At 42.5% G+C, this 25,363-nt stretch overlaps 1 protein-coding gene across 9 annotated transcripts in view; it reads left to right on the top strand.

Moving 5' to 3' along the window:
- The window catches only part of RARB (retinoic acid receptor beta), a 336,747-nt gene that overhangs the window by 225,401 nt on the left and 85,983 nt on the right, over nucleotides 1-25,363 (top strand). For 2 of the 9 annotated variants that reach the window (XM_049798664.1, XM_049798663.1), the window contains exon 1: nucleotides 14,135-14,715. The exons of 5 other annotated variants lie outside the window; for them this stretch is intronic. In XM_049798664.1, the coding sequence (XP_049654621.1) occupies nucleotides 14,559-14,715 (157 nt within the window). In that variant the 5' untranslated portion in view covers nucleotides 14,135-14,558. Of the gene's footprint in view, nucleotides 1-13,984; nucleotides 14,026-14,134; nucleotides 14,716-22,572; nucleotides 22,663-25,363 lie in introns of those variants that run through there. 2 more of the 9 variants (XM_049798657.1, XM_049798666.1) reach the window with 2 other exon arrangements.

Below are 25,363 nucleotides of genomic sequence, written 5' to 3'. Positions count from 1 at the left end.
TTTTAAAAAAATAATTAAATAAGCCTCCTTTGGATTCTAAAGTGTGATGTTTACTCAAAAGTATTAATGCTAAACCGGTGGCCAGTGAGAGGCTTTGTCAGGGTGGTTTTGGTCTTGTATAACGGAACTGATACATTTTTGGAAAAAAATCAAAGAACACAACAATGCGGTTCCATTAAAGGACTGTGTATATATTGTAAAGGTGTTACAAACATTCCCTGTGTGGGCTTTCTCTACCCAGTGAGTGATGCACCAAGCCCCAAGACTTTATAAAGTCTGAGCATGGGACATTTGGATCCAGGTTTTGACAGACTAGCAGAAATCTTACGTGCAGGTGCAGGTCCCAGTTCTGAACTTGTATTTCATGCTTTGTTGAGTCTGGATCCAGAGAAAGTGAGGCAAGCTCTGAGTATCTTGAAGTAGTTTAAAATAACAAGCTGGCTCTGCGTTTTTGTGAAGGATGTCACAAAGTAGTTTTGTTCTGAACCCCGTATGATCCCTTACTAAAGCTTCTTGCTCCCAGTGTCTCATATCCTAAAGAGGTCTATTAATTAATGTAAAAAGCTCTGTTTTATCAGTTGACTTTCTCTAGTTCTTGTTGTCACTCTACCGTCTGTTTTCCTACTTGGCATCTTTTCTTCCTTCTTTAGTTGGGTATGTGTTTGAAGTTAGTTTTAAAGGAATAAAATTACACCCATTTGTTTACATAGAAGCTGTCAAAGCATGATATTCTGCTCACCAGAAGTAAGCACACACAAAAAAGTTCATCCCCTGGTTTGCTATCTTGAAATTGAAGGGACTTGGGTTTTCCAAACCCTCCTCCTTTTTGTGAGTAATGATTAAAAGGAAAAACAAATCTGCCAGGAGCACAAAACCTCTAAGTTACTGTCACACTGGTGTCACTTGCTAAAGCCGTGTAATAGGTTTGTGGGAGAGACCTCCAGAAGAAAGAACCATCTCTATATCTTTCAGTGGGAACTTGGAGTAGGAAGGCTGTGGCTTAATTCCTTATGGTGTTTTCTTGGCATCAGCTCTATCTCCCCGGCTCTTATTCAGGCTGAAAGAAAGGGCTGGTTTGTTTTGTTGTATTTTTGCAAGGGAGTAAAATAAAATCTTAACTGTGTTTCTCTTTTTAATATTGGGAGCATAATAAGGTCGCTTAAGAAAAAGAAAGCCAACCAGTAAGCCTGGAACGTCTCTCATTTCTTTAACAGCTACACAGTGTGTGCAGCTGAGAGCTGCCAGTTGGATCCTAGCAGGGGAGAAACCACTTTAGTTTGTTTGGTTTGTATATGGAATAACATTTTTCTTGCCTTGGAATACTTGTTTGTCATCACTCCCCCTTTGTGTTTATGTTCAGCTTGGAAATAGTCTCCATGCTGTATATGCATTTGCCAGGATGTGCACATAAACAATGTTCCATTATGGCCTGCTCTGCATACTCCTTATTTACACCATATACATTCGGCAGTAAACACGTTGGGGAGCGACAGAGAGCAAACTCTTCTAGGCCCCTTTTTTTCAGTTAGTCCAGACTTTCTGCCATATGCTTGCTGAGGTCCCACTTCTATTCATGTTTTTATTAGGTAGAAAAAAAGTGTCCAGACTTCCAACAAAGCAGCTTTTGTGTTCTCTGTCAAAAAAAATCTTCTCCTATGAAATGTTGACAGAAGTACCCAGAGCCCTTGTGAGGGTGCAGAGTCTGAATAGGCCCATGGTGAAAGCACGGGAGGGGAGAGCAGGGAAGCTGGGGTACAATTTTTGCTTCTTGTCTGCTGTGAACGATTATCGCTTAACTTTCTTTTTCTCTAGTTTTCCATTTGGCAAACAGGGATGTACCCCTCATCCTGGTGCTCATTATGAAGGTGATGTTTTTAAAGTGTTAAAGGATTTCAGATTTTTAGCTGGAAGAGGCAAGAAGCAAAATCCGCTTACAGTAGCATAAAAAGGAAGTTTGACTTAGAATATATGCTGTTTAGTAAATCTATAGAACCATGGTACAAAAGTTTTACAGTGGCATAAATAATTTCTAGTGACTCTGCGCTTGAAAATGGTCAGATTAGATCTTTTTCTCATTGATTTTGTATTTGGTTAATGATTCCAGTCCTGAGATCATAAAGCTATCTAAGATGTAAAAGATACGGGAAAATATCTTTAACCTCTACATTTAGACTATGTGTTTCTTTTGACATTGAAATACTGCAATGACCTGGTAATGTTTTCCAATGTTTTAATTTTTGCTGATGTACAAAAATATCACAGAAGAGCTGATTCGTAATTATTACACATGGTATTGCATAAATTTCTTCCTAATTAAAAAGCTTCTAAATTCTGAATAATCAATTTATGAAGGCATATAGTTTTGACAAATTATACATTTAATTTCTAAAGATTTATTAGAAATTTGACCTGCAGCTAGTTAATTATGGTTATAGTACTGATGCAGTAATACTGGAGATTGATATAATGATATGGTTGCAAATTTATTTTGATACCACCTACTTTAGTAGCGGGACATGGAAATACACCTATATTTTGTACCATCTTGTTTATTATGCAGGAAATCATTAGTTTAATGAAGAACACAAATATTTGATAGGTGCATGTTGGCATTTGTATGAAAAGGTGCTTTCAACAGAGCATTAAGCACATTGAACCTAGTCCATCAGGGTTTACCCTTTTAGAGGCTAAGTTTCCAATGGTGTCAGTGATAGTTTTAGATGAAAAATTATTGCAAAATACGAACTTTTTTTAAAAAATCCATAATAAGAAATTAAATTGATTCTTGCTAGTTAATTTTCAGACCACAAAATATTTTTGAAGTACCTCTTTTTGGACTAATCTCTCACCCACTATATTGATACTTTTCGTTTTATGAAGTCAGCAGCTAAGTTATTCAAGAAGAGCTTTCAAGATATACAGGAAGCCAAATTAAATAACAAATATAATTTCAAATGGTATCTTTCTATTCCATCTGGATTTACAAATGGTCTATGAGAACCATACAAAGAAAATACAGATGAACTTCCAGAGTGTGAAATGTTTAGAAAAGGGAGGCATGTCTTAAACATGTATGTAGTCCTTTTACAAACATACAAAGGTTACCTATTTTTGTAAAGCAATTAAGAAAAAAAAATAACTTCAACAACATTCTCTATGTTATTAGAGCGAATTAATTTCTGGTTCCTTCTGACTGCTCCTGGCCTAGGAGGTTAGGAGCAGCTACTGAGCAGTGAATGTCCTCCGTGAAGAGGAGATGTTGGTGGGAGGTGTGTGTTACAGGACCTGCTGTATCTATGTGTGAGGATGGTGGGTGAGGGAAGAGGAGTGGAAGAAGACTTGTTTCAAGGCTTTTCTCTTCTGAACCTTCAGCTGAGAGCATCCCTGTGTCTTCCAGAGGAAAGGAAAAGTACAGGTGTACCCTACTTGTCTGAAATAGGGCAGTGTCAATGGTTCCTGCCCTTCTTAGCCTCAGTTAGTTCCTGTAGTACCATGAGTCCAGTTCTGGGGTGTAAAAAGAAGGAAAAGAAGAAACGAGATAGATGGTTCTCACCTAATATGACCAGAGGACAGTCAGAAGTGTCTGTCACATCAGTCTGATCTCTTATTTTTCTCCACTGGAATCCTAGTAGCTCCTTTTTCCTAATAGTACGCAGCTGTGGCTCACAGCAGTGAAGTGTGACCCTGCGAGGTACGCCCTGAGGGAGGACGTCTGCCCTTCCTGGTCCCCAGGGTCCGTCTCGTTCTCTCACAAGGGGGGAAACTAACGGGGCTGAATTACGACATTTTAAAAATAGAGAGCTCTAGGAGTCTTTGTTGTCCTGTATGTTGATGTTTTTAGAGTCAAACTTATTCCTGATAACCAGGAGAGCAGGAATATTATTATGCTAACTGTATATACATATTTGCGCTTATAATGTATATATACATAAATGTAATACAGTTCTGAAAACAAAATAGGGAAAATGCTGTAATGAAATAATTTGAGATTCTCATGTAATTACTTGATGCCATTAATTAGAAAGGTCTATTGGAAAAAAATAACTAGTACCATAAGATTTGGAGCAGTTTTTAAGAGTTTACAGTAGTCAGCCTGTACAATTTTGGATGACAGCAACACATGTCTGACGGTGAAAATTCTCCTGTAGATTAATGAAGTACTGTCTCTACCAGCTGAGGACTTTTTAATGCTTCAGTAATTATCCACACAGAAGTCAATGGGTGGGCAGAATTTGGGTGAAAGAGACAATTGGTACTTGATAAATGCAGTCCAGATAGGGTCCCCACAGACTAAGCATGAACTATTTTATGAAAAGTCCATTGTGTGTTTTGCATATGTCACAATACCCGATGGCATAAAATATAATTTAGGTCGATCTGAACTACCTGCATTCACTGTTCATTGTACCATCAGCATCCCATGGTGAGTCAGATTGCTTTTACCCTAGTAGCACTTGACTCATTTTTTCCACACATTTTTTGCAAACCTATGAAATTATTCTGAAGCAGGGGGAGGAAAAGATCTCTTAAATCATGCCAGATACCTTAACTGGGAAAGGGTTAATCTGCCCTGAGGAGTTGCTATGTAACTGAGTCCTGCTGGGAGAGGCAGGGTTTCCAGCCAATGAGACTCAGCCCAACAATACAATGCATCTATCTTGTGTTTCTTACATGTTGTCAGTTATTGGAGTGTTTCTGACCTGGAATTAGACTCCTGCTCCTTTCATACTCTCCCGCCGAGTCTTAAATAATTGTATTCCACACCAAAGTCAGAAAATAACAGTACAATGGCATGCATTTATCCCTGAAAATGTTGCTTTTGACAACTTTGACTAGTATGTAGAAAGGTCTCTCTTGCACCAAAACTAGGAAACTTTTAAAAGATGAGATTTCCCAAAGAACTTCAGAGTAGCACATGCCTTGGTTTGCTTTCAGTCCTCCAGAAAGCCTTCTTCTGCCTTTATGTTCTCACCTGTGCATGCAGCCTTTAGCCCATTTGCTTGTGCAGAAAGAGTGGCTAAATGTCTCAACCTTAAGCTGTTCCTTCCTGCCTAAGATATTTCAAGAAGCCAGTATTGATTTTCCCTGCATCCTGATTAGACTCTCTCTTTAGTTATTCCTCTTCTTAAGGCCACTCAGTGCTTGAGGGCTGAAGCAAGAATTCTTTAATTTCTTCTTCAGAAGAGCCAGGTGTGTTTTCTCAAAGTCTCGCAGCTCAAGCAAAGCCTCTGTGGTTGCTCCAATATATTTGTATGGAAGAGGTGGCGCTTCTGAGGGGTTTTTGTTGTTTTTTCTTTTTTCCTGGGGGAGATCCACCCACAGTCCCTTTGAAGGCTACTGATAAGATGAGGGAGAGACTAAGCTTGGCCTGTAAAAACACTACTTAGGAATCTCTGCTTCGGCTGTGGGGTTCTGATAGGAAGCAAGAGAGTAGAGTGGTATTTGTCAACATGTCGTTCAATTCTCAGTAAGTTTTACACTTCACTTAGATCTTTGTGCCACATTTTTTCCAGTGAGGTTCTGCCTGATAATTTGTGTTGGCAAAGCTCTTAGCCTTTCTTACATGCTTGCACAGTCCTGCCTCCAAGTGACATAACGTTCCTGCATTGTTCAGCTAGCAGTATAGGCTTGAGTATCAGTAGTGTGCACTTGTACTGTGAGCAAGTGTGTTTTTTAAAAAATAAAATAAATTAACAAGTTTTAGACAAATTTAGGAATCCAGCAGATAGAACCGTAACTTTTTAAAGTCTTTAAATAACATGTATTCACTAACTTGTCATTTAGTTCAGTCATTTAGTATCTGGTTGTAGACGACATGATGCTGTACTTTTTAAGGAGAATTCCAACACGTTTCTCAGAATTGGGAGTCTGCACATGCCTCATTCTTGTTACTAAACCTCCTTTGGATTGAAGCTTACTTTACCCATCCATCAATCTCGATAATTCCTTGAAGAAGCTGAGCCACAACCCTGTCTTCTTGGCATATCCTTTGGGATACTTCATGCCAAAGATAGAATGGGACGGATGCAGCAAGGCCAAGATCTCGGAGCCATTTTTTGCAGAGGAAAGAGTTTCCTTTCAAACATTCTTCTTTTCATGTCTCCATATAAAGACAGATGAAGACTGTTCTTCTGATAGCCTGAGAAGAACACATGGAAAATTAGTGTCCCATGAAAGAGAAGCCTGTTCTTGAAGATACATGCCAAAAAAACATAGATGGATTAAAGTGAATGTTTTTTTCAGTGTGATGGCAGGGTCTCTGCAGAATTGTTCAGTCAGAAGAAGGCTGAAGATATAAAAATGAAAAGTTTGGTCTGGTTTATGCAAAACAAATTTGATATTTTTATAGACCTGTCAAGCCTGATCTGCTGCATTACATGCTTAGAGGCCACCTTGCATGCCCTCCGCTACATGTGGCACAAAATGTCCCATAAGGGCAAAAAATTAATGATACTGCCTGGTGCCTGGGGCAGTATGCTGCTGACCACCACAGTCTCCAACTGCACCCCAGCTCTGCAAGTCCTCTTTGATTAAAGCGTGTGTGTGAGTCATGATTCCCTGAGCATGGCCATAATATGACTGGACATTCAGTCTCTTCTGTGGCCCAATATGAGAGCCTTGCAGACCAAAGGTATGGGAATTTGCAGATCTGTTTAATCATATGGGACTAGCTTAATCAAGCAGGTTGAGACCATGCAGATTTTTCTTTGTAGACGTAATTGCAGAAGTCAAGTAGAATTTGAGGAATTCACCAAAGAACAATTTGATATTCTAGTAGAGTTTGAAAACCAGAAAACATCTTGCAAGCGTTTTAGACTAGACATCATTCATGCTGCCACTGCTTGTACTGAATGTCTCTGGAGTCAAGCCCAGCCTGACCTTTGCTGAGATCTTGTCTATATTTGAATGTTACACGGGTATAATGACTTGCGGTGAGAAAGAAATCTTTCCTTTTTTAAAGACTTGTACCTGCAACAGCCCAATCATGGACCCAGTTATTGTAGCATAAAAGGGATTTACAGAATCCCTTACCTGCTCAGCAACAGTTATGCTATGATAACCTGAATGCTTGTAAAACTGACCACGTTAGCAAAGTTTACTTTTCAGGCTATGTCAATATATTTACAGTGGTAACAATGTTCCCCAGAGGACATGTGTCCTCAGCTAATTCACACAGTATCGATGGCACATATTCTACAAAAGAAAAGGGATGCCAGTTTGCCAAATGCTGCCTCAGCTTCTGGGTAATCCTGCCTCATTTACAAAAAAAATTCATGCATGCTGTTCCCCAAACTGTGCCCAAACAGAAAGTACATCTGCATGATAAAAGGAAGGTTTGATTGTACAGTGGTTTAGGGCAACAGGCAGAGCAGAGGTGTTGGCATGATGACCATCATTACCAGGGGGTTTCAGGTGGTGTCACCACATTGTCATTACTGTCATTACCTCTGCTAGCTAGGTAGCTATGCCAACGCATTTTCCAGTCACTCCTTCATTTTGCCTTTTAAGATGCCCAGAGGTAGGATATTGGACTGTTCTTTCAGTGTTTGATGTAGGTTTGGGAGCTAGCTAAGCAGGAATTGGATTATCATGAATACGTGTGTCAAGCTGCCGAGCTGTGGATCTGTTGCAGTTTACACTAATGGCATAATCCAGTCCAATCCAATCTGCATCTGGCTTCAGGTGACCAGAGCTCTGTGCAAGTGTGTTTCGGTTAACACTGGCCTCTGGGATCCCTCTACATGGGTTGTCCCTGCAGCACCGCAGGAGCACAAGCCCTAAATGCTGCTTAGGTCTGTCTTAGGTTAAATAAGGCTTAAGTAAGGCTTAGTCTTTGTTAGGATATACGTCTGCACTGAGCTGTAGTTCCAGTTATTGCTCGGTAACTTTGGTCTTTTGTTGGAAGAAAGCCACTAGGGCTAACTTTTCACTAAGAGTTTAAGCTGCCATTAGTAAACCTCTAGAAATACTGTTGTGCCAATTTATATTCTGATTCTGGTTACAACTAGGGTTCTAAGTTGTCTATGTATGGAACTCCATTTATTCTGCATTTTCTAACGTTATTTATTTACACATTGTGAGACACCTTTCAGGATATCAGAACATCAGGAAATACTATCCTTTTGTTAGGTAACTTTCTTTTTTTTCCCGTCCCTAAAAAAAGGCAGAAACAAAACAGTTACTCGAATAGCCTTTTGGAATCTCTATTTTATTTTTTAATGGAGCTCTGTGCTCTTTTGCCTTCAGCCAACCATAAGTATATTCAGCATATAGGAAACTTTATTATTAGAAGTAGTATTCTCTGCAGTTTAATATTCAATATTTCTACTTGCTCTTCTGCTCTTTCCTACGTCTTGCTTCTACTTACATTTTATAGATCTCCCAGCCCTCATTCTCCCTGGATTATATAATGCAATGTGTCAGTGCCATGCATGGCACTCCAGTTACCTCAGCATTTCCATTATAACTCTATGTTTTGAGGGATTTATGGGCTAGCAGTAAAAATCTGTTTCTTGGCTAAACCTTGAAACAGCAGTTTCTGGTCATTTAAAAAGAAAACAAAATGAAACAAACTTTTTTTTTCCTCACTTCTGTTTTTTTCTGGCAACCATTTAGAAGTGGTGTTTGCACTGCAGGATCCTCCTAAACAGCAAGTGTAGAGTCAGCATGTAGCCAATTTTTAATGTAATAATGCTTTTTCTTTTCATATCCTTCAAAAATGCGTGTCATCCCCTTTTTAGGCACATGATGTCATTGCCTCTTTGCCAACCTTTCTGGAGCCTACAGCAGTCAGCCTTTGGGGCCTCAGAGAGGTGTGGTTTGGTCTGTGTTTTCCTTTATTTGCAACGTGGATGAGTTTTACAGTGTTTTTTTAAAAAAATACTTATCCTTCTTTGTCTCAAAGCCCAATAACTTACTATCTCCTTCTGTGTCACGGAGCTACAAATTTATCACAATCCAAAAAGACATTGGCTATATATGAATATCTAGAATATCAGGGCTATTACCAAAAACAAATTTGGAAAGGATATTAAATCTCATGCTTTAATGCTTAAGTGATTTGCTGTTAGAGAACAGGCTATTAGAGGACCTATGGGTGAGTAATACTTCGCCAATCACTAGGGATTCCTGTATTTTCCTTAGAAAGATCTAGTAGCTCTTAGAAATGGGTTGCTGAACCAGATGTAGTTCCAGTTTCATCATGCAGGGCAGTTCTCTTCCTCTGGCTCTGGGCCAGAGGAGTGTAAAACACAGTATGGATTCTAAGAAACACGGTCGTGTACTGAAGTTTGTGGAGGTGAATTATTTTTATAGTCTTTAAGTTAAGCAATCAGCTTTAAAGGCATCTTTACGAATACGTATCCACAGATTAAAACAGACAAAAAGCCTTTATTGGTAAATGACTCGCAGACTGGTTGCATGCCTGTGTTCTGAGTCTGGAGCTGACTAATTTTGCTTTTCCCATCTAAAATGAAATACTGCTCTGCACTGAATAGTCTTACACCAGTTGCTGTTATGTTTCAGGCCTGAAGTAATTCTTCCTGTTACGTGCAAACTCCTGTTTCAGTTATTGCGAGCTGTGCATAGTAGCATATAGCAGTCAGAAGAAACCGCTTTTTGACTTAACTTCACTGTACTTCATGTTTTACCATGCCATTTGTGCCATTTTGTGCCAGTAATTTTACTGTTTTGTTTTCTTCAGGGCCATTCTTGTTCAGGATGGATACCCATTTCCTCAGGACTACCTTGGAGTTTTAAATATTCAGTCCTTCTCTTGTAATCCAGTGATTTTCTTCCCTATACTCTTTTGACATCATTCATGTGCTTGAGACATGAGGAAAACATCCTACAACACAAAAAAATATACATAGTGAAGGGGGATTCAGTTTTTCAGATTTAAAACCCTGTATCACCAGTGGGGGGGGGGGGGGGAGAAAAAAAAAGAAGGAAAAAACCTGCCAAGGCAGACAAGTACTGTTTCATATTAACATCTATTCTCAATGAAGAGGTAAAAATCAAAGCCCCTGTGTGTGAGGCAGGGTTAGTGAACTGCCAGTGATTCTCCCAGCAACTGACACAAAGGAATCTGTGAGTATCAAAGCTGAGGCAGCAAGCTTAGTGTCAGCTCTTGCCTAGGGAGTAGAAGAAAACATCACTTTGTCTCTGCTTTCACTGCTTAAACACACACATCATTCACTAGTAACCATTTACTCTGCTGTCAAAACTGTTTCAAGAGAGTGCTACATTTGATTAATAGTAAAATGCATGGAAAAAAAAAAAAGTCCGCTTCCCCTGAGGTACTTCATTTTGGAGAATTTTTGCGTGTACTTCTTAATTTTTCCATCCTATAAATATGCCTGTAATTTTCCAGGAGTACTCTGTTGCTTCTAGTAAAGTCATTTTTATTAGAGAGCCCAGTGCACTCATCCTAATTCTAGTTAATGCTCTTTCTCTTGGTGAAGCATATTACGGCATCCTCAGCCTCTTGTACTAACAAAAAAGTGACCAGCACAAACATGTGTGCAGTACATGATTCACAGTGCTGCTTTCTGAATTGTCCAGTGGGTAATTGCAGTACAAAAACCAGAGAAACAGATGTAGACCCTAAACCTTGGCTGTAAATTTTTGTTTTATGATTATGGGTTTCAAATGTGCTATGTCACACTGACAAATATACAGTAACACCAAAGGAAATAGATTTCTGACTTGAACTTTTGCTTTTTATTTCACTTGTGGCTAAGAATATGTTTATTGTAAAGTTTCTGCCATCACGGTCTGAGAGAAAACAGATCAAAGTGGTGATGTGAAATCACAATTTCTTTGCATGGATAAAGTGGAAGATACTGGAGAGTTGTTGCCTACTTGCACCTCTATGGGACCTGGGTAGGTATTTAAAATATGTGGCAATACTTAAAGTTTCACTACATTTGAATTAGAGGGCTATTAGTTATCACAATAATTATGGTTAGTCCAAATCTAAATTAGAAAATACCCACCATTTTATGAATGTAGCTTTTCCTGATACTCTGTTTAAGAAAAACAAGTATCATGCTATTTCAGAGTGAAATATGATACACATAAATTATTGTATTGTAGATAAAGTATGTGAGCAAACCATTAGGCTATTTGAAGAATTTGTTAATTACATGTGGGTTTAGTAATAAGTATAAGCATTAGCACAACTATTATTCGTAATAAAAAATGATGAGCTACCTGGCTCATTTAGATACAGCGAGAAAAAGCAATCTTTTTCAATTCATATGCAGTTAAGCGTGACTTCCTGACATTTACTTTCAGAACTTGCCAGCCTACATTTTGAGGTACAACAGGCAGGTTTTATTTTTAAGTATGGTATTATAAGACTGCTAATGGAATAAACATACCTAACTGTATTTCTGTTTGTCTGATTTTGTTTATTTTAACTCACATGGGCAATATGTTTTTCTTGGCAGAAGCTTAAACTGTTCCTAGAGCCTTGGTCCACACAAAATGTCGTTTTCTCCCTAAATCGGAGACTGAAAAAACATACTGTGTTTCGTATCATCCTTTCCAGTTATTTTTGTGGCGACATGTTACATGTTCCAAACTTCTGGTGCATTCTGTGTCATCTGGTTAGAAAATACTGTCTTTTAATTTAGCTTTGCTACCCAAAACAAAATCGTAGCAATGTAGCCAGCTGAGATTTTAACAAAAAATTAGCCACTGTTCCACTTGCCTTTTTAATACAGCAAACGCTGCTTGCTGTGCTGACATGGTTTTTAAACAAGCCTTCCCTAAAGGATGGCTTTTTCGATAAACATGTGCTGTGCATGATTTTTGGATTACAGAGTGTCAGGGGCTTCTTCAGCTGGAGGAGTCTGGGCTGGGAGAGGACCCCCCAATGGACCGAGAAGGCCCTTAAAAGTCCTTAAAAAGACGCTGTTAAACTCCAGCGCTTGTAATTCTTCAGCCTGGAGGGAAGACGGGAAGAAAGGCTGCCCGCTGCAGGGACAGCCAGAGCTCTCCCGTCGGAGGGGGAAGGAGGCTAAGAAAAGCTATTGTTTTTATCTCTTCAAATGGATTAGCTTCCAGATTGCAGCAGGTCTTTTTGCTGGCTGCTGGTTTTCAACGTGGGTATGTTGGTTTCAGGGAACAAGTGCATGTGCTGGGGGGGGGGGGGGGGGGTTGGGTTTGGTTGTTTTTTTTTAATTCTTGAATCTGTGTGAAAAGTTTTGTTAATACAATCTGCAGGCATTGTCAGAGAGCTTTCGGTTCATCAAAGGACTTTTTGTGGAGAGGGTACACTGCATCCATTAAAGTGCCTGCGCAGGTCCCAGAGTGAGTCTCTCCCCAGCGTTTCTTTACGGTCGCCAATTGTGTGCCATGTCTGCGCACAGCATCCCTGGCTCTGCCTGACTCCCATCCTGGGCTTTTCAAGAAACAAGCAGTAATCAAGGGTTTCGTTTTCCAGTTTCTGAACCCAAGCTAGCTTTAGGGTGGGAAGCGAGGCTCCTCCATGCTTTGGGAAGCCTTGCTCCCGGCCGGTGCTCAGTCTGCCAGGGCTGAAGGCGACTTGGCTTACTCACTTAAAATGAAAGCGTGCACGTGGTCATTGAGCTCACGTCCTTTCCAGTGGGGCAGAGGGAGTGTTCCCAGGCTGTTGGTTTTTGGTTTTAAAGTGTCCGTAGGAATAGGGACTGGCGGAGGCCTTGATGGAGTCATTCTCCGCGAGCAAGACTTTGCAGAAGGTGGTTGTTTACCTAAAAAGCACGGGGCTCCCTGCTAGCTTGATGCAAATGATGGGCCAGCGCAAGTGCTGGCTGTGGCGTCCCGGCCACAGACCTGGGAAGGCCTTGACACCTACTCCCGCTAGGAGGGAGGGCTGCTGGCAGCGTGGTTTTGCAGAGACCTCAGTAGGTGTTTTGGTGGGAGCAGCCCCATGACTTCAAAATGGCTGTAAGGGGTGGCCGGGGGCTGCCTGCCCTGAGGAGGGGGGACAGGCACGGTCTCCCCTCCTGGCACCCTGGGGTGGGTCCCCGTTCCCCACAGACCTGCTCCCGGGGAGCTGGGGCTCATTAGCCCTCCGAAAGCTGATACAGCCCCTCCGGGGCCACGCGAGCGGCCCCGGCCCCTCTCTGCTAATCAGAGACAGGCAGGACCCGGCGGCGGCTGGGCTGGGGAGAAGAGGGGATGTGTGACTCCTGCCCCGGGCTGAGTGTGATGGGGACAGGCAATGATGCCTGCCAAATCTGGCGCATGGGGGAGGCCTAGGAGTGCTGGGTGATTTAGGAGCCAGCGGTAAGGGATGGTGAGGAGAGGTGGGACCGGAACCCTGCACCCCAGGAGGCACAGGCCTGTGAGGTCCCTGCCAGGAGTGGGGCTGGCACCCCACCGGCCGTCGTCTCCGCCGGTGGCGTGGAAGGGGGGATCCCTGCTGGTGCACGCAGGGGCTGTGTTAGGATGAGGCTGCTCTGAGCCCAGCCTGGCCCGGCCACCCCAGAAGTTGGGGCGAAGCCTGTGTCCACGGCTCTGGGATGGCGGTGGACGCCTGCGCCTTGCTCGTGGCCTCTCTGGGGAGGAAAAGAACACAAGGGGGGACGGGGAGGGGCACAGAAGTTTTAGCAAATCGAGCTGGAATTTAAAAATCCTCCACTCTGCACAACCACTGAAAACGTATCCGTCTCAATTCCCACTCCCGTTCCCCTCCTCCTCGTTGTTTGTTTGTTGGTTGGTTGGGGTTTTTTTGTGTTGTTTTTTTTTTTTTTTTTTTTTTTTTTTTGTTGTTTTTGGGTTTTTTTTTTTTTTTTTTTTTTTTTTTTTTTTTTTTTTTTTTAAACTTTATTATTTGGGGTCTTTCTGCAAGTTGGCCTCCCCGTCGGCAGCCGCCGTTGCCAGCCGCTCCGCGGCAGCGGGGCGACTCCGGCAGGGCTGGGGCTAGCCTTTGCCTGCCCGCCTGCCTGCTTTTTTTGCAGGGCTGCTGGGAGCCGTGAAGGCGTGTGAGAATCCTGGGAGCTGGTGATGTCAGACCGCTTGGGTCATTTGAAGGTTAGCAGCCTGGGAAGGGTTCACGGAAAGTTCACTCGCATATATTAGGCAATTCAATCTTTCATTCCCTGTGACACAAGTAGTAGGAAGTGAGCTGTTCAGAGGCAGAAGGATCTATTCGCGGACGAGGGGGATCCCGGGTCCCTACCGGAGCCGTTTTATCCCGGGGCGGCGGGCGATCGGCACGGCGCGGGAGGCGGCGGGCACCCGGCGAGCGCCCGAGGAGCGGGAGTGACTCTAGCGCAGTTTGGGGGGGAAATTGATGGGAGCAAAAACTTGGAACGCGGCTGGCTTCCCCCCATCTTGCTGGATTGGCTGGGCAGCCTGGAAAATGGTAAATGATCATTTGGATCAATTACAGGCTTTTAGCTGTGTTGTCTGTCATAATTCATGATTCTGGTCTGGGAAAAAGACCAACAGCCTACGTGCCAAAAAAGGGGCAGAGTTTGATGGAGTTGGGTGTACTTTTATGTGCCATTTTCCTCCACACCTAGAGGAAAGCACTTTTGCAGGCATTCTGTGCAGGGGGAATCATGTTTGACTGTATGGATGTTCTAGCAGTGAGCCCTGCTCAGATGCTGGATTTCTACACTGCGAGTCCGTCTTCCTGCATGCTCCAGGAGAAGGCTCTCAAAGCATGCTTCAGTGGATTGGCACAAACAGAGTGGCAACACCGGCACAGTGCTCAATGTAGGTCCCAACTGTTATTTTTCCACTTTAAAGCTGCTGCGATTATTATTATTATTATTACTATTATTATTATTACTACTACTATTATTATTAATAATAATTTATTTGCATGTATTTAAAAAAAGAAATACTTGTAATTAAGCACAGGGGTAATGAGGGGTGGGGCGAGTTTTTGTGCAAAATGTGGTATGCAAGCCTTTTTTCTCCTTTTGGCAAGAAAGGAAAAAAGGAGAGAGACACCCGACTGCTTTCTGTTTATCCCTTCTCATGTAGCATATTGATCCTAACAACAGTTGTGGAGCCAAGCGAGAACACATAACATTATAATATAAAACAGCAAATACTTGCAAAACTCCAACCAGTGGAGGATGAATTTACATAACATCTCTGTGGTAGTTTTGTTCTTTGCCTCCTTAATCTAATTTTGTACCACATTTGATAATCTGGATGCATGTTGTCTCGAAGTGCATTTTAGCAGAGCAGCCAAGCAATTAAAATGCTGCTCCGTACAGTTCTCGCAAAGATGTGGAATTGCTGTGGGTAGGTGCCATTCTAAAAATCAGACAGTAGTTTTAAGTTTCCTAAGAAAAGGCAATATTTCTTTGTACTGACCTTGCTGCCACCTTTCTTCTTCACTTTGTTTCTCTAAGAAGTTGCTGTTTTGCTAGAAAACTACTTACTGTGAACACCCTTTGAGTTTAACCATCAATTATTTCTATACCTTGAGATTCAGGCAGCGTTGTACTGGTAATGAAGAGGGAGAGTTAGTGGTAGGACACTTCTGAAAATGTATTATTATGTTATAGGGTCTTGATTTGTGGCTGAAATATATAGATGGTAAACAGTGGCAGTATTTTAACACTACAATTTCAAGTTTGAGAAACGATAAAAAGTGCTAGAAAGGATCACCTTATACTCTGCATAAAAGCTTGCAGGATGCTTCACTGCTCTGACGGTGATTTAGATAAATGACTTGGCTATCTATCAAAATGTTTTTAGCACGCTCTCGGGCACTTCAGTACACCATTAACTGTATAACTCTGAAAATTTTGTTTTGCAGTATGTTAAAAAGTTATCTAGGAATTAGAATAGTTCTTCCTTCGATACACTTTATCTCAAAGAAGTGGAGGGGGGAATTAAAAAATAAATTAAAAAATGTTTGGTGAAATACTGTGTTTTTCACTCTGCTCGAAAGTTTTCAGTTACCATATGACGTTTGTGTGGGTTGAGTAATGAAAACAGAATTGTAAAAATCAGTGACTACCAGCCTACAACACTGAAAATGTTTTGATGTCTTCACAATTAAAATTAGACGACTGTGAAGTTCAGCATGGGATGTTTATTTTCTCCATGTTGTTTTCAGAATGCTTCAAACAAGATACGAAACAAAGCTTTTTCTTCAAAATACTGGTACTAGCTATGGGAGAGCTTCAGTTAGGGGAAACAGAAAACCCAAAACAGATGTTTTACTAAAAACGTGTTTTCCTCCCTCCGCGGTTTAAACTTTAGTATAACTTCAGTGGTGATATTGCGGAAACTTGGAATTAAATAAACTTTCCTGGAGTAGAAGGTATATGCTGTCGTTAAAAGCTTACATTCACAAAATATTCTTCAAATAACTTATGGTTTAAAAACGTCCTGCTCATTCTCTTGTATGTTGTTAATACCTAGAAGCAGGATTCTTAAAAACAAAATATATGGTGTTTGTTCTTGGGCAAGTCAAACACAGGATTACCCTTATCAGAATGGAATGAGTGGTAAATATGTCATTTGCCTAGGGCCTGTGATAAGAGACAAGTGTTGATAACAGTAAAGTTTAGCTAATCAAAGAAACTTGTATTAACAAGAGTAAATAAAAAATACAGGAAAATGCATTCAGGGATCCAGTCTCGTAACTTTGTAAGCAATAGGATTAATCCTCACTGCATGGGAATTTAAATTCAGGCTGAAACCTGAATCATAGTACGGTGGCTGTAATTTGAACTGTGAAAGTTAATGGTATAGAAATGTGGAAAAGCAATTTAGTTAGGGTCCAAATGAAGAAATCTGTTTGATTTCTAGCGCAAGTTTTGGTTTTAATTTTGAAGAAAGTGTAGGCACTTTATGTGTATGGGTAAATATATGTAAATATGGATTATGAAATACAAAATATTCTCAACATGTAAGATTTTTATCTTGCATCTCATGAAAATAATGACAAAACCAGAATTTTTGTGGTCCAGAAAGCTTTTAATCGTTTAAACGTTGCTCCAGTGCTTACAAATACAAAGATCGCAATGTTTAATTCTAACTCAAGTGTTCCCTGATTCTCTGTTTTTATGAAGACCTCTGTGATTTAGCGAAAGGTAATCATAGCGAAATTTTGAAATTATTAGACATGTAATAGATAGGTTTTTTGGTCTCGTTTGTTGTTTTATTTTTGGCTCTGCCATAAAAGCAGTACACCTGCAGCCATTGCTTTAGGCCTTAGAAATATTGCTTTGATAGAGACGTGATTGTAGAGTAAAAGGTAAATGGTTCTTAAGGGAATAATACATGGATAGTGCAGCCTCTGAACAGGCCAGTAACAATCCCAGACAGCATCAGGGCTTTGACTGAAACACTGGCAAAATTGGCCATTGCAGGGGTTAGGGCAAAATGCTGTAGGTCTCCAACTTCAGCACATCTTCAGTACGTTAATCCCATTACGATTCACTAAGCAAGCGCACTCCTGCAGCACCATGAATTTTCTAGTCCATGAGGGTCTGCAAAGTAAAAATAGAGGGTAAGGCGCAACCCAAACATGACCTTAACTTGTGTGGTATTTTTTTTTCCTCCCCCCTGTCGGAGGAAAAACCTGCTATGGGTTTGCAAATGTTAGCCACTGTGTATTGGAAGATCTGTTACGAGCACACAAAAAAACCCCTAATTTTGCGCTCATGTGTGTTTATGTTTTATGTGATATTAGTTACATTGTTGTAGGTTTAAAAAGAAATTATTTATTTGCAAAGAAAATTATGGACTCAGAAATGAGAGTTAGAACGGACTGCACTTTTAATCATGAGTCATTCTCACTCCTTTTCTCGTAAGATAAAATCAGGTCAATGTAATCGAATTAGACAAGAATAGTTCTTAAGAGGACAAAAGCGTTAAGATGGCAAGAATGAGTAATTTCTACTTTTTTGAGTAAGGTAGAATTTTCTGCTCCCTCCTAGTGCAGCAACAACAAATACTGAGAGAAAACAAGTAACTTTTGGTGAAATGTGAGCTAGCTAAATACTGTGGAAGTGGGAACAGGGCAGGCCCTGAGAGAGGAGCTGCAAGGAATGGTGATTTGGCCTTGGAAAAGCCTATTAAAAAAAAAAAGTCTTCATTAGTCTTCGTTAATTAAACAGGCAAAAACCCAAATGAGCAGGCCCAAAACAAGAGTAAGTTTGTTTGGCAGTAGTATGTAGCGTTTCAGCTAATTATATCAAGTAGAAGACTTCTGCCTACCGCATTTTGTTTGGTTTAGAAGAAGAAGAAATTTGATGAAGGCAAAAGTTATGGATACAGCAGCAGAACGTAATAGGACGTGAAAGCTCGTGCAGTATACAGTCCGTCCTTTGGTTTGGTGGGAAGTGTTTGCCCGGGAAGTATCTAGTAGGTATTAACTTTCAGAAGGTTCGTGAAGATGCGACTGCAGAAGGCATGCATTTTCCTTCTGAATTCCGGATTATTGCCCTGTTTGGGTCAGGTTCTCGTTCCCTGCGAGCACTGGAAACGCTGGCAACATCTGCGCTCAGCAGAAAAAAAGCTCAGTACTTTTATTTTCTTTCATCTCCCTGAATTTAAAACCAAACATTTTTGAAGTGAAGGACTTGTAATCTGCATTCCCAAGTATCGAATTGCTGCAGGTGTGTTTGCTAGTGCCCAGAAGGCAAGATCTGTTTGAACCAGGTTATTTCCTTTAAAGTTCATCTATAAACTTTACAGCTAAATCACTAGGACTGATTTGCTTAGGGATACAGCCTTTGTTTACATTTTCATACTCGTAGCTTAATGCCCTGGAATACGTGATGAAAAGCGTTTGCTTCTGATCCCCTTCATTCGACAAAAAAAAAAAACAACCAAAAAAAAAACAAACCGGCACGGGGATGTTTTCCGTTCACACCGATTGAAACGAGAAGGACTGTTCCCTACCTAGACTCCGGTGCGGTTAGCCTCGTCCAGCTGCTTTTCCGCACGGGAAAGCGCCAGCGGACACGCACCACTGTCAAAAGCTCCCGCAGACAAAAAAGACGAGAGGTGTTCGCAGGCGAAGCCGGGGTGGGATAAGCTTGGAGGAGAAGCAGCCTATCTTTGGGTGACTGCCCGCCTGCCTAATGAGTCTGTGCAGCAAAGGTGCGACCTGTCAGAACAAAGCCAGGCCGGCGCGGCGCCGCCGCCTCGAAGAGGCTCTCGGCCGAGTTGAGGAGTTCAGAGAGAGACAGAACGGTTCAGGCGGCGCAGCCGGTCATCCCCGCGTCCCGCGAAATCCCCGCTCGCTGCCGAGCCGCCGCCTCTCGCCCCCGCCCGCCCGGCGGCCCGGCCGAGCGGCGGGGCCGGCCTCTGCCGGCGGCCGCACGGGCAGCGAGCGGGGCGGCCCCGCTCGGCGTGTTACGCTCCCGCCCTCCCGACACCCCCCTGCCCCGGGGGCTGGCTTTGCGGGGGGGGGGGGGGGGTCTCTCGTTCAGCCGGCGGCGAAGCGCGGCCGCGCTCGGCAGCCGGCGTCGAGAGCGGGGAGCGGGGCGGTGAAGGGGGGCGCCGTGCCCCGTCCCCCTGGAGACCTCAGAGGCAGAGCACGGTCGCGATGAGTTTCCAGGTCCGTTTGGCCGTGGGGACCGACCGGCTGCGGGATGCGGGGGGGGAGGGGGGAGCCTCCCGCCCTCCCTCGCCGTGTGCGCCCTGGGGGCCGGCAGCAGCCCCCGCGCGGCGGACGCCGGCACCGGGGCCGGGCTGCCGGGGCCCAGTCGTGATGGCGTGGTTTGGGAGGGCTTCTCCGGCGCGCGGCCCCGCGGGGAAGGGTGCGGGTTGGTGCGTGAAACCGGGCGAGGAGCTTCGGCCGAGAGACTGCGCCCTTCGCATGCAGAGGTCCTGGCAGCGGCCGCGCCGGAGGGTGGGGCTGTACTTTTCCCCTTCCTGTACTTGGACGCTTTTGATTATCCAGACTTTCTGGGGCTGAGCAGGGCTGCCCAGTAACAAAGCCCGCACAAAGTAATTGCCTAAATAGGCCTATTGTCCTTCTCGAGTCGCTGCGCTGTGAAATCTTCCAACTTTTCGCTGAAAACTTCGCACGTAACCTTTAGATGGCTCAGTGGCCGCGGCGAGAAGGAGATCCTCTCCCCCTCGTTTCTCGCTGCTGCGTGGTTGAGAAGCTGACTACATCCCTGCCCCCTGTTGATGTGTGCTCCTCTCGGGAAGCAACTATTTTAGCCCCTTCTGGCCGGGTAAACTGCCAGAAGCGGTAGTAGGCCTGGAAATACGGAGCTATGATTGATTCTGACCTTTGCTCACGTGCGTGAAGTCTGTCCCCATGCAGTGTGACCCGTGCCACTTCTTGCTGAAATCCAAGCCCTTTCAAACCAAATGGAAGCGCAAAAATACAAGCCACAAAATGCCTAAAACTATTCTAAGGTAACGGAAAAATCGTTTTCTCTGTACTGCGAGAAAAAGGATAGGCAGGAGGGTAGCAGAGCTGGATTTTCTAGCAGGCAGACCAAGAGTCATGTCTTTCATCTGCTGCTGTCTTTTTACGAGAACCATATTCTAGGTGCAAAATAAACAAACTGGTATCATGTAGGAATGGTTCTTCTGTGCAGGTTTTTGGTCACGGTAATCTTAGATGTTCCTCCTAATTGTAACCAGTAAACAACTTCCATCCAAAAATGTGGATTTTAAACCGTCGTCTTTAGAAATAATCTGAGGTCTGGGATTTTATTAATCCATTGTTGCATGAGCAAATGTGTTACAAAAGTTAAGAATGTCAGAAACAGTAGCCTGAAGTTAGCATCCTAAATCCACATTTCATGGCTTCATTTCCAAATATGCTGAGCATTTAGGCGCTCCCTCAGCACTTTTAAAAAACAGGCCACATATTTAAATGACTAAATACTGTTTAGAACCTTCATTTAATATCGAAAATTTTTAAAAGACTTTCCCCCTTCCCCCAAACTATATGGAAAAGTAATTCAATGACAGAGTTCACAACACTGGAAATACACTTACAAGACAAAGTAGGACTTGTTTATAAAAAACTTATTACTCTCTTTCTATAAATTTACAAGTCAGCTGAGGTTTTTTCCCTGTATTTTGTCTGACTCGCAGATTTCTCTGATTCTCTCTTTACTTCCTTGCATTGAAGTCTGCTCATCAGATATTAATCTGAGGCAGTTTCAAATTTGTGGTATAGATTTTAATAGCTAGATGATCTTCTTCGCCTACTCACTCATCATTGGCAGCTGCTCAGGATTGTTTTCCCAATGGCAGTGAATTAATATGACTGGTCACTGTGCATTTTGCTTATTTTGGGGGGAGGGAGGAGGGGAAAAATCTAGCTTCCTTCAGCTCATTTTAGTAATCTGAATAGGAACGGAGAACTTTGCATCATGTGACGGGGCAGCTCACCAGCATGGGGTCCCTGTGTGAGAACCTCCCTTGTACATAACAATCTGATAAGGATATCATGTGGTTTAGAAACACATTCCCACAATGTTCATTTCTTTGTCCCTTTATTTGGGAGCGGGTAGGAAAAAACCTTTTAACAAACTAATGCCAGCCCTTATATAGCTGACCCCGCTTTCTTTTAGCATTGTTTGAGCCTTACAGCTTCTTCAAATACTTTCGTTAAGAGAGATGGAAATATAATCCAGCAAGTCTGTGTAAAGAATCCTAGACACAGAGTATATAATATACCTTCTGTTCCCCTTGGACAAGGTGATTTTTCTTTCCCTTGCTTATACCATATATAAACTGAATATTATAAAACTATGTAAGTTAAATACACACATGCAAGTGACACTTGTATAGGTTTAGTAGGTTAAAGCTTGAATGAGTATTTATAAATTCTCAGAGTGCTCTGGATCCTCACCACTAAGGACGTGATGTTAAAGTCCGTCCATAGTTTGGAGGGATTTCCGTTTTATGCACTTTCAGTGACTTACATTTTACCTCTTAAGTGCATCCCTTAAGAAAAAGAGCAGAGAAATGTCTCGCAACAAAGTTTTTTTAGCACCGCTTAGCTTCTTTTAATGGTTTGGAGGATCTCTTTCCATTAAACCATAATATTTTTCTCTAGGCTCACCTTGTATTTTTAGCAAGGACCTTTGAACGATAAAATGACAAATTAAGTGTATTTTTGTCTTTTAGAGCCTTATCTAGTGAAGCACTTAAATGCACTCAACCCTCCACCCTTGATTTTAATAAGAGTTTTAGGCATAGAGTGGTCGTATGAGTGAGCCTTTAGTGTATTTATTTACCAGTATGTTTACAAAATACCAGTAAAAGCTCATGCCATTGTGCTGCACGTTCAGCACAATGAATATCCAACATTTCTTTTCTTCTTAGAAAGAAAGAAAGAAAGAAAGAAGGATCATTATTCTTTTAAAGATATATAGCAGAGGTGTGGAGCAATTAAACAAGTTGCCTGTTGTTGCAGCAACCAGAGATGACTGCCACAGTTTGAGTGGCAAACTCAGGTTTGCTTCAGCGGGTGCTCCAATCCTAGGAAGCCATTTGTGCCCGTAAGATACAAACAGTGGAAGGAATGGTTCAATTAAAAACAAAACAAAAGAACAGTCAAATAACACAAAAAAATCTCTCGAATCCTGTGATTTTTTTTTTTTTTCCATCTGAATGCAGCCTGTGGTGAGTTCCTGAAATGGCCATTACACCATTCCAGTGGTCTCCTCCGCCGAACTGGCTGGTGGCACAGCAGCACATCATATAGAGGTGTGTATCTCTTTTCCTACGAGACTTTCTTGTCATCTTCTAGTCTTGTGCCAGAATCACTCCTCTGCCTGCTGGTGACCGATACCAAGAGGGATTCCCACGTTCCTGCGCGATAAGTGGATGTCACGGCATCTGAGTTGATTTAAATATTTCACTTGCTCATAAATACTCATCTGGGTTAGAGGCGTTCAGGCACGGCGTGGCCGGACCCTGGCTTTCGGGGCTCTCGGAGCCTGCTGCCCCCAGCGCTGTTGCTCAGGGACTGGCTGTGGGCAGAGACCGGGGCAGGGAGCAGGCTCCTCTGCCGCTCGCCTCCCTCCATCTGCCCAGCACCTCTTTAATTCCTCACCTCGTACCCCAAAACCCACAACGAAGACCAGAGTTGCCTGTCTTTCCAAGACTGAACATTCGCTCGCACGCGAAGAAAAAGGAGTTGGAAAACTGTGTCACAGTGCCATCTGGCGAGACCTGCCCAAACCTTACCCTTGGCAAGGGCCGCAGACGCCCAGGCGTTTCATCCGCAGCAGCCGGATGCTGTCCCCCAGGACCCTGCTTCAGGCATAGGGAAATGCCTGTGCCCCCCCCCCCCCCCGAAGCGCGACTCTCGGGGGTCTTTTTGCACAGCTCTCTGGGTTGCTCTAATCAAAGGTCCTATCTTCTCTACAAACCTTGCCTTCCTAGCTGAGAGCACTGATGCACCAATCTGCGTTTTTGGCCTGGGGCACCAGTCAAAGGACTGGCTAAAAAAAGTCATGCACGTGCGAGCTTTTTTGTTGTTAGGATCAGGTCCTGGGCGAGGGGGGAGGAGGGAGGTTGGTTGGTTTGTTTTTAAGCAGTTGTTCATACTTCTGCCTCTCAACTTTTGGTCTGAGGAGGTTTTTCTTCCCCCTCCCCCATCTTTCAGAGTATTCCTTTGCATTGCTTTGTTGTTTGGGTTTCCACTTTTCAGTGATTCGAGGAAGAAATTTTATTAGTTACTGGATCAGGGTATAAGTCAGATCCTCCTTAGTGGCTGCCTGGGAAGTCTCGGAGACCTGTCTTTCTTAAAGATCCTTCTGTTTGCACCCCACGCTTTGAACACCAAGATGTAAAATGCAGAACAAAGTGGCAAATCACCTATGTCTTCCAGGTATTTGTGTAAAAAGTGTCTTTGATGAGGGCAGCTAACAGAAGAATATACTTTTCCCAAGCCCTCATCCCCTGGTGAACTTCAGCCTTCCTCTCTCCATTTGGAGAGCACATTCCGGCTGTGTTTTTCTGATTGCACAGTTGCATATATCGTCACGTGCTACGCAGGTTAGGTATGTGAACTGCTCGTCTTTCTACGCTTTGCGTGTATTGCCACATTCACTTCTCTGAGACCACGCCAAAAAGGATCCATTATCTCTCTGAAGTTTTGAAACGAAGCCTTTGGCTGCCTGCAAGAAGTCAGAGCTGACTCACATCCTTCTGTGTTGGGGTGGTTTTTTTTTTCCTTATCCGAATCCTTTCCTCTCTCTGTGTTTTGGAGAGGTCCTGCAAGACTTCGTGGTTGAAGCACGAGCTATGTGTTAGGAAGCACTGCGTGTCTGGGGATGGTTTGGGAAAATAGCTGTTCCCCTCTCCCTGAAATGGAGTCCAGTATGAACGCTGCAGTTGTTCACAGGGGCGGTTTTCACCTTTACCGAAATGTGAAAGCAGAGCTTAGTTACAGCATAATACACTGACACTGCTCAGTAATACTGTGTTTGTTATGCTTTCTCTAACCTTAATTTCTGTGCAGAACAAGAAAAAATACTCTGACGAAAAGAGGTGAGGAAGGAATGACGCAATTAAATGAGATTAAATCAGAGTATTGGTTTCCCTGGAACACGTATTTGGCTCTTTACCAACAATCTTTTCCCCGTTTTTCAAATAAACACATATTTTCACATGATAACTCTATTTGAAATATTAATGCTTCCAGGGCTGCATTACCTTTGTTTCTTCATCAAAGTCCATTACTATGAAAAGGCTGCTGTTCCTCAGGCTGTTTCAGCTTCAAAAGAATTTTAGGGCCTGGTCTGTTGCAAAGCTTGGGGGTATAATTAGTGAAAATGGAAATAGATGCAAGAGAAATTTAGTTCCTGATGTTTTAATTTAGTGTAGTACTGCCATGTGTTGTTGAAGAGGATTCTTAAAGGCAAACATAATTATTTCATTATGGTCTTCAGAATGCTTTCATTGGTCTTAATGACAAGAAGCTGCATAAGGAGTCATACATTTTAATTAGACCTTCTTATATTTACATCAGATAAATAACAAATAATTGATGAAAACCAAGTCTTCTGAATGGATGATTTCACACAGAGCTCTGGTTACAGTTTAATGATAAAACATTTCTCTTATTGCTTTGCATTTTAATTATCTAGAATTATTACTCTAGCAGAGATCTCAAAATACTGTTATTTCTATGCGTTTCATTAGATTCACAACTAATTTATATGAATCTGAAGCTAAGAGAAAAGGTGTTTTTCAACATATATCCATTACAATCGCTTTCCAGCTTTATTAATGTCGTTTTGCTTTAATTTCTTACATTTAGATACCAGGGTTTTTTGGTGACAGTCTCTCCAGTAAAAGCTAGTGGGGAGTTAGACCTTTTCCTATGCCTTCAGTTCCCTACATAGGAGCAAGTCCTGCGATTGTTAACAACCTAAAACTCCTGTAGAGGTCAAGGAGT

Source organism: Accipiter gentilis, chromosome 4, assembly GCF_929443795.1.
Source record: "Accipiter gentilis chromosome 4, bAccGen1.1, whole genome shotgun sequence".
NCBI lineage: Eukaryota > Metazoa > Chordata > Aves > Accipitriformes > Accipitridae > Astur > Astur gentilis.
This window is presented reverse-complemented; position numbering and strand designations above follow the sequence as displayed.